Raw genomic sequence first — 8,844 nt, 5'->3', positions numbered from 1 at the left:
TGGCGCGAGGACGTCCTCTCGGGCTTCGCGTACTTCATCGTGCGCGAGGTGACGGACGTCCACCCCACGCTGCTGGACAACGCCGTCAAGATGCTGCTGCAGCTCCTCAGCCAATGGCGGCAGGCGGTGCAGAGCAGCAACAAGAGCCACGACGCCAAGGTCCGTGAAGGAAGTCTCTCGCCGGCCGCTCATTGCTCTGTGCCTCGTGGATGATGAAGTTCCTTATTGTTGTTCTAGGACTATAAGTCACGTTTGTCACGGTGTAGGTTTTCTTTCTGCTCTTCCTTTTAGATAAGTTTAGAGTGCATGGAGAAGTTAAACCGGGAGAAAACATGAATATATATATATATTCCTGTTTAGACCGTGGGGTGGTGATGCACTTCAGCCCCTTGTGGCTTAAATGAGTATTACAACAACAAACACTTTTTCTTTTCTTTTTTCACATCTTTTACAGACAAAAAAAAAGAAGAACCTGTTCTTAAATCACACTCACAAAGGAGAGACGACTCACTTCCTCCTCAGGGCTTCCGTACAAATGTCCTCATGTTCAAAGGGATTTTAATTGTCATTCTTCTCTCTCTCTCTCTCAGGGCTCGAGCGGCGGCCATTCTCTGTCCCTGGAGCGCACCCCTCTGCTGGGCGTGCTGCACGTGGTGGAGGGTTTGGCTCTGGCGGTGCTCTGTAGCTGCCGCCCGGCCACGAGGCGGCTGGCTGTCAACGTCCTGAAGGAGGTCCGCGCGCTGCACACGGCACTGGGCATCGGCAAGGTGAGGCGACCGCACGGCGCTCCGCGACGGAGACTCTCCTCGTCACAAAAGTACCCGTCGTTCTGACGTTTTCGTTCCTCTCTCAGGGGGACGAGGAGCTGGCCATAGACGTGATGGACCGATTGAGTGCTTCGGTGTTGGAGAGCTTCATTCACCTCACAGGAGCTGACCAGGTATTTAGCTCCTCCTCTTTTTACAGAACGGGGAAACCCGAACGACTTCCCCCGATGCTCAGCGTTGTGTGCCCCCCCCCCCCCCCCCCCCCCCGCAGAGCAACCTGCTGTACTGCCCCAGTGGCATCGACCTGCAGACGCTGGCGGAGTGGAGCTCGTCTCCCATCAGCCACCAGTTCGACGTGGTGAGCCCGTCGCACATCTGGGTGTTTGCCCACGTCACTCAGGGCCAGGACCCCTGGGTCATCAGCTTCTCCAGCTACCTGCGGCAGGAGAACCTGCCCAAACATTGCCCCACCGCCCTCAACTACGCCTGGATGTTCGCCTACACGCGCCTGCAGCTGCTGTCTCCGCAAGTCGACATCAAGTACGTTTCCCTCCCGGCTGCTTCGCTCTCTGGACCCACAGATTTGAGTTCTTCTTCTTGAACCTTGACCTCTCCTGTTGTGCCCCGTCCACCTCCAGCAGCCCCATCAACGCCAAGAAGCTGAACAGTCTGAACAGCAGCGACTCCTACATCGGCCTCTGGAGGAACTACCTGATTCTGTGCTGCAGCTCCGCCTCCTCCTCGCCCTCCATGTCCTCCTCGTCCTCCACCTCCGGCTCCGTCCGCTGCTCCCCGCCTGAGACGCTGGCGTCCACGCCGGACAGCGGCTACTGTTACGATTCGAAGGTCAGGAAACAGCTGTGCGGTCGTGTGTGTGTGTGTGTGTGTGTGTGTGTGTGTGACCTTCGTGTGGTGACCTTTTGAACCCCAGAAACCTGCGGGGAAACCATCGCCAAAACTACAAAGTTCATCATAGTGTTCCTGTTGAACCACAGCACTTCTTGGGGGTTCAGAGGGTTCCAAGTCTTGAAAGTTAGGCACAAAAAACTCCATCCAGTGTTGATTATGTGCAACCCTGAATTTCAAAAAGCCTAAAAACATCCATGTGACCAATGAACAGACGCTAACACATGTATTTGTGTGTGTCCACAGATCGTTGGTACTCCGTCCCCCTCCTCCCTCTTCAAACACATCGTTCCGATGATGCGCTCCGAGTGCATGGACATCACAGAGTCTCTGGTGTTGGGGCTTGGCAGGACCAACCCCGTGGCCTTCAGGTACACCACATAGCGTAGGATCTTTTAGTCTCGGGTCGTTTTCCAACTGGTGTTCGGTAACGTTAGTCTTTCATGATTCTCTCCTCTGAACTGGGAATTAAGTGTCTCCTTGTGAATTAATAGAGCACTAACGTTGGATTCATAAAATTACATTTTTTAAATCTAATAATATTTAGTAGAGTTTTTTTATTTTGTGGAATTCGAGTCCTTCTCCTGACTCGAGTCCACGCCCTCTGACGCTTTATGAATATAACCTTCGATGTACATTTATTCACACGCCCACTTCCCGTCCTCCAGAGAGCTGATAGAGGAGCTCAACCCCATCATCAAAGAAGCCCTGGAAAGAAGACCTGAAGTAAGTGCAGCTCGTCCGTGCTTCCTGCCGCGGTTTCGGTGTTGAAACACGACGTTCTCCAGTGACTCTGCGTCTGTGCTCACTCTGCAGAACATGAAGCGGCGCAGGCGGCGCGACATCCTCAGGGTCCAGCTGGTCCGGATATTTGAGCTGCTGGCCGACGGCGGCGTCATCAGCCAGATGTGCGTAACGCCACAGCGACGCCCGTCAGGGAGTGAGTCAAGCACTTTGTCATAATGGTCTTTATTGTTACCTCACGCTCTGCAGAACCAGCGGCGGGTTGGACGGGGAGAGCCACTCTCTGAACAGCACGCTGCTGGAGTACGTGGACCTGACCAGGCAGCTGCTGGAGGCCGAGAACGACAAGGACTCGGACACGCTGAAGGACATCCGCTGCCACTTCAGCGCGCTGGTGGCCAACATCATTCAGAACGTCCCGGGTATGTCCCCCCCACCCTGAACCAGACCTGTATGTTCTGAGCATGGTCTGGTCCGGTTCTCTGAATGTGCTGCGTCGTTGTGTTCAGTGCACCAGAGGAGGACCATCTTCCCCCAGCAGTCGCTGAGACACAGCCTGTTCATGCTGTTCAGCCACTGGGCCGGCCCCTTCAGCATCATGTTCACGCCTCTGGACCGCTACAGCGACAGGAACATGCAGATCAACCGGCACCAGTACTGTGCACTGAAGGTGCACACACACACACACACACACACAGACGTTGACATCCGTTTCTCTGCAGTCGTACTAACGGCTCCCTCATTGCTCCAGGCCATGTCTGCGGTGTTGTGTTGTGGCCCCGTCGCCGACAACGTTGGCCTCTCCTCCGACGGATACCTCTACAAGTGGCTGGACAACATCCTGGATTCTCAGGACAAGAAGGTGAGAGGAGCTTCAGCCGCAGAGCGTCTTCTGTGTGTCTTAAACAGTTAAAGACATCGTTTCAAAATGGGAAAAACAAAACGTACCGAGAAGAAACCAAAAGATATGAACCTCCAGGATGACGAGGAGGAAGTGTAATGATCTGTAAACTCTGTATCTCGTATTCATAAACTTGTTTTTTGTACGAGCTCGGTAAGGAAACAAGTCGAGTATTAAACGCATTAAAAAGAACCTCAGATTGAATATCCTGCGAACAATTTGATTTGGCTGCAAAACTATATCCTCAAATTTAGACCTTCCTAAAAAACACGTCTGTTGGTTCACAGATAAAATCTGTTTTATGGGTGAACTGTTTGTTCACCCATAAAAATGACCGTAAACCCGGATGATGGATGGAAACTGATATTAACATAGTTGTAATATGGTATCATGTTGTATTATTATTATTATTATTATTATAATGTCACTAAAAGTTACTCTTATGGTCAATGGCTTCAAGCAAAGTGAACACAATGGATTGATCTCAACGGAGGAACAAGACGAGTATTTAATTAGAAACTCTCAACTAACGAGGAGCGAGCGGTTCAGGCTGTGAGGGCACGGCTCACTAGCACCACACAGTGGTGTTCGGAGGTACTGCAGCGCATTCCACGCCCAATAAAATGATTTAAAATCACCTTTCAATGCAGCTCTAAACACACAGTATTTAGGGACTAAAAACACATCCCTCCTTTTTAGAGATGGGCTCCGTGAGGACTATTAGTATGAACTGTCTTTCTGGTAACGTCGACACTGAATATGAACATCATCATTCTAACGGAGCTCCTTCTCCAGGTCCACCAGCTGGGCTGCGAGGCCGTGATGCTGCTGCTGGAGCTGAACCCGGACCAGAGCAACCTCATGTTCTGGGCCGTGGACCGCTGCTACACCGGCTCCCGCCGCGTGGCCGCCGGCTGCTTCAGGGCCATCGCCAACGTCTTCCACAACAGGTACCGGCTCATTCACGGTTTGTCCGCGTTCCTTTTGGGGCGACTCGTCACTCAAACGCCTCACGTCTCTCTCCTCCCCCCCTTCTCCCCCTTCCCCCCCTCCCCTTCAGGGATTACCAATTCGACACGGTGGTGCTGCTAAACCTGATTCTGTTCAAGGCGGCCGATTCCTCCAGGGAGATCTACGAGGTGGCCATGCAGCTGTTGCAGGTCAGAGAGGTTCTCCGTTCCCCTACGAAGCTGAATCCACCGTTATCGTTTCATCACATCCACGTTCTCCGTGTGTGTGTGTGTGTGTGTGTGTGTGTGACCCTCAGATCCTGGAGCCCAAGCTCTTCCGCTACGCCCACAAGCTGGAGATCCAGCGAACGGACGGCATCTTGACTCCTCCCTCGCCGCTGCCGCACCTCTACTCCGTGTCTTACTACCAGCTGTCCGAGGAGCTCGCCAGGACTTACCCGGAGCTCACGCTGCCCATCTTCTCAGGTGTGTTGCGCCACATTCTGGGGAAGGAAAGGTGGTCCACGGGTGTATTCTAACCACACACACACACACACACACACACACACACACCTTTTAAAAACATTGAATAATTATGTTACGCTTATTTTGCCCCTGTGTTTCGTGGCTTCGTCTCAGATGTGATTTGAGAAGGATTATTTATTCATTGTTGTTTGGGAAAATCTTACCTATTGTGCTTTTTTTTCCTTTTCTTTTTTTAACTCTTCAATGCTAGAATTATAGAAATATGGATGTAATGGTTGTGAATAAACTAACAACCCCCCCCCTCCGTCTCCCTGTCTCCACTCCAGAGGTGAGCCAGCGGATCCAGACGGCGCACCCCGGCGGGCGCCAGGTCATGCTTCACTACCTCCTGCCGTGGATGAACAACGTGGAGCTGGTCGACTTCAAAGCGGCCGCGCGGCGTCCGGAGGACGGCGGCGGCGGCGGCGGCGAGGAGGACGAGGACGAGCGGGACACCACGATGGTCAACAGCCGGCGCTGGCTGCGCGGAGAGGGCTGGGGCTCGCCTCGCGCCACCACCATGGTGCTCAACAACCTCATGTTCATGACCGCCAAGGTGAGAGGCGAACAGCGGCAGCGGACCGCACGCACCCGGTGTGGAAATATGAGATGATTCGTTCATTTTGGGGTATTTTATTTTTGTTTTTGCAGTACGGAGACGAGTTCGCCTGGTCGGAGATCGAGAACGTTTGGACCACTTTGGCCGACAGCTGGCCGAAGAACCTCAAAATCATTCTGCAGTTCCTCATCAGCATGTCGGGAGTCGGCAGTGAACCCAGCCTCTTGCCCTACGTGAGTCGCGTGTTCCCATCATGCACTGCTGCGTGTGCCCAGTCCGCCGCTCGCTCCCCATGTTTCTGACGTGTGTGTGTATGTGTGTGTGTGTGTGTGTGTGTCCGTGACCTCAGGTGAAGCGGGTCGTGGTCTACCTGGGCAGAGACAAGACGATGCAGCTGCTCGAGGAGTTGATGTTCGAGCTCGAGTTGACCGATCCCGTTTGCTCGGCTGTCACTCACATGGACAACCCGCCCTTCTACCGCATCACCTCCAGTTACAAGATCCCCTCAGTCACCTCAGGTTAGTGAGACCGCCCCCCCCCCCCCCCCCACACACACACACACACACACACACACACACACAGACATGATCGATGCCAGGTGCTCAATCTGCTCTCTCTCTCTCCCCCTCCCTCCCTCCCACAGGAACAACCTCCAGCACCAACACCATGGTGCCAGGAAACGAGGGTCATCACGACAGCAAGATCAAAGACTCCAACATGGAGGACAGGTACGAGCTCCTCAGAGCCGAGCTCTACTGGATATGAATCAGAATTAAACAATAAATGTGTTCATAGTTATGGGAGTTCAGCAGTCAACGGTAAAGTAAGGGAAATTGTTTAATTTAACCCTTATATCCTCCTGGTGTCCACTAGAGGCATTAACGTCCCGTTATCCTCCTGGTGTCCACTAGAGGCATTAACGTCCCGTTATCCTCCTGGTGTCCACTAGAGGCATTAACGTCCCGTTATCCTCCTGGTGTCCACTAGAGGCATTAACGTCACGTTATCCTCCTGGTGTCCACTAGAGGCATTAACGTCACGTTATCCTCCTGGTGTCCACTAGAGGCATTAACGTCCCGTTATCCTCCTGGTGTCCACTAGAGGCATTAACGTCCCGTTATCCTCCTGGTGTCCACTAGAGGCATTAACGTCACGTTATCCTCCTGGTGTCCACTAGAGGCATTAACGTCCCGTTATCCTCCTGGTGTCCACTAGAGGCATTAACGTCCTGTTATCCTCCTGGTGTCCACTAGAGGCATTAACGTCACGTTATCCTCCTGGTGTCCACTAGAGGCATTAACGTCCTGTTATCCTCCTGGTGTCCACTAGAGGCATTAACGTCACGTTATCCTCCTGGTGTCCACTAGAGGCATTAACGTCCTGTTATCCTCCTGGTGTCCACTAGAGGCATTAACGTCACGTTATCCTCCTGGTGTCCACTAGAGGCATTAACGTCCCGTTATCCTCCTGGTGTCCACTAGAGGCATTAACGTCACGTTATCCTCCTGGTGTCCACTAGAGGCATTAACGTCCTGTTATCCTCCTGGTGTCCACTAGAGGCATTAACGTCACGTTATCCTCCTGGTGTCCACTAGAGGCATTAACGTCCTGTTATCCTCCTGGTGTCCACTAGAGGCATTAACGTCCCGTTATCCTCCTGGTGTCCACTAGAGGCATTAACGTCACGTTATCCTCCTGGTGTCCACTAGAGGCATTAACGTCACGTTATCCTCCTGGTGTCCACTAGAGGCATTAACGTCACGTTATCCTCCTGGTGTCCACTAGAGGCATTAACGTCCTGTTATCCTCCTGGTGTCCACTAGAGGCATTAACGTCACGTTATCCTCCTGGTGTCCACTAGAGGCATTAACGTCCTGTTATCCTCCTGGTGTCCACTAGAGGCATTAACGCTGTATTACGGAGCACTTAGCAGTGTCTGATGTCGTAATGCATCAACACCAATGTAACTCATTGACATATTACAGACTAGCATTTAAAAGAGAAAATAATTCAGTTTTGTGTCTCATTTTAGAGACATAGCTTTGAGATGAGATACTTTTAATCTAAGCATTTTAATGATGAGATCGTGTGAGATTCCAGTCTTCAGTCGGTAAATCCTGTTTTTAAATGGAGCGCGTGTGTTCTGCAGCTACACCCACCTGGACATCTACAGCGGGCTGAACAGCAACCTGAACCGCCAGCACCACCGTCTGGAGTCGCGCTACAGCAGCAGCTCCGGAGGCTCCTACGAAGAAGAGAAGAGCGACTCCATGCCTCTTTACGCCAACTGGCGTCTGAAGGTGATGGATCACAACCGGCCGGAGCCGCTGCCCTTCCCCCCTACGGGGGGCTGCTGGTCTCCCCTTGTGGACTACCTGCCGGAGACCAATTCCCCTGGTGTGCCGCTCCACAGGTACGTCCCCCCCCCCCCCCTCCCACCCCCTTTTACGCCGACTCTACTTCACTCTGTTGTGCTCTTCGGCTGAAGTCCGTGTTTTTTCCCCCAGATGCAACATCGCAGTCATCCTGCTCACAGACCTGATCGTGGACCACGGGGTCAAAGTGGAGTGGAGTGCCTACCTGCACCTCTTGCTCCATTCAATCTTTATAGGTAACTGCTCTCAGGTCCTGGCCCTTTAATAACCACATATCTTGTTACAAATAAGCTCATACATATATATTTTTTAGGCCACTAAAACGGCTGAAGTCACATGATGTAATCTGTCTCCCTCCAGGGTTTGACCACCAGCACCCGGAGGTGTACGAGCACTGCAAGCGTCTTCTGCTTCACCTGCTCGTCGTCCAGGGAGCGAACAGCAGCGTCCAGTCTGTGGCCATGGTGCTGTTACGCAACCGAGACTACAACGAGCCGAGGGTCCTGACCGTGAAGCCCGTAGCTCCGGAGATCAACCTCACGGGTGAGTTCTGCTGTGGAGCTCGAAACCATCGAGGATGTTGAACTGATTCCCTGTCAGCTGTATGACCATAAAGGAGGGGAAGTAGCGGAGAATTATTGATCACACCTTTTTGTTGTATTGCCAAACAAATTAGCTACAAACAGACACACATTAGCTACAAAGAGACACAAATTAGCTACGAAGAGACACGAATTAGCTACAAAGAGACACGAATTAGCTACAAAGAGACACAAATTAACTACAAAGAGACACGAATTAGCTACAAAGAGACACAAATTAACTACAAAGAGACACACATTAGCTACAAAGAGACAAGAATTAGCTACAAAGAAACACAAATTAGCTACAAAGAGACACAAATTAGCTACAAAGAGACACAAATTAGCTACAAAGAGACACGAATTAACTACAAAGAGACGCGAATTAGCTACAAAGAGACACAAATTAACTACAAAGAGACACACATTAGCTACTAAGAGACACAAATTAGCTACAAAGAGACACAAATTAGCTACGAAGAGACACGAATTAGCTACAAAGAGAGACACAAATTAGCTACAAAGAGACACGAATT

General features: G+C 51.6%; 1 protein-coding gene across 15 annotated transcripts in view; it reads left to right on the top strand.

The window, feature by feature from the left end:
• Positions 1 to 8,844, top strand: part of fryl (furry homolog, like) — a 67,246-nt gene that overhangs the window by 37,776 nt on the left and 20,626 nt on the right. For 14 of the 15 annotated variants that reach the window (XM_034530531.1, XM_034530532.1, XM_034530533.1 and 11 more), the window contains 21 exons: positions 1 to 159; positions 591 to 767; positions 854 to 940; positions 1,039 to 1,307; positions 1,406 to 1,613; positions 1,920 to 2,044; positions 2,342 to 2,399; positions 2,490 to 2,581; positions 2,667 to 2,839; positions 2,927 to 3,087; positions 3,169 to 3,279; positions 4,114 to 4,268; positions 4,379 to 4,478; positions 4,586 to 4,754; positions 5,081 to 5,349; positions 5,445 to 5,585; positions 5,702 to 5,870; positions 5,996 to 6,080; positions 7,502 to 7,765; positions 7,860 to 7,963; positions 8,088 to 8,270. The exon at positions 1 to 159 is cut by the window's left edge and continues 79 nt beyond it. In XM_034530531.1, coding sequence (XP_034386422.1) covers positions 1 to 159; positions 591 to 767; positions 854 to 940; positions 1,039 to 1,307; positions 1,406 to 1,613; positions 1,920 to 2,044; positions 2,342 to 2,399; positions 2,490 to 2,581; positions 2,667 to 2,839; positions 2,927 to 3,087; positions 3,169 to 3,279; positions 4,114 to 4,268; positions 4,379 to 4,478; positions 4,586 to 4,754; positions 5,081 to 5,349; positions 5,445 to 5,585; positions 5,702 to 5,870; positions 5,996 to 6,080; positions 7,502 to 7,765; positions 7,860 to 7,963; positions 8,088 to 8,270 — 3,259 coding nt within the window. The remainder of the gene's footprint in view (positions 160 to 590; positions 768 to 853; positions 941 to 1,038; positions 1,308 to 1,405; positions 1,614 to 1,919; positions 2,045 to 2,341; positions 2,400 to 2,489; positions 2,582 to 2,666; positions 2,840 to 2,926; positions 3,088 to 3,168; positions 3,280 to 4,113; positions 4,269 to 4,378; positions 4,479 to 4,585; positions 4,755 to 5,080; positions 5,350 to 5,444; positions 5,586 to 5,701; positions 5,871 to 5,995; positions 6,081 to 7,501; positions 7,766 to 7,859; positions 7,964 to 8,087; positions 8,271 to 8,844) is intronic. The other variant, XM_034530520.1, reaches the window with a different exon arrangement.

The sequence above is a fragment of the Cyclopterus lumpus genome, chromosome 4 (genome assembly GCF_009769545.1).
Source record: "Cyclopterus lumpus isolate fCycLum1 chromosome 4, fCycLum1.pri, whole genome shotgun sequence".
Classification (NCBI taxonomy): domain Eukaryota; kingdom Metazoa; phylum Chordata; class Actinopteri; order Perciformes; family Cyclopteridae; genus Cyclopterus; species Cyclopterus lumpus.
Note: the sequence above shows the minus strand (reverse complement) of the source record. Positions and strands in the feature narration are given on the sequence as shown.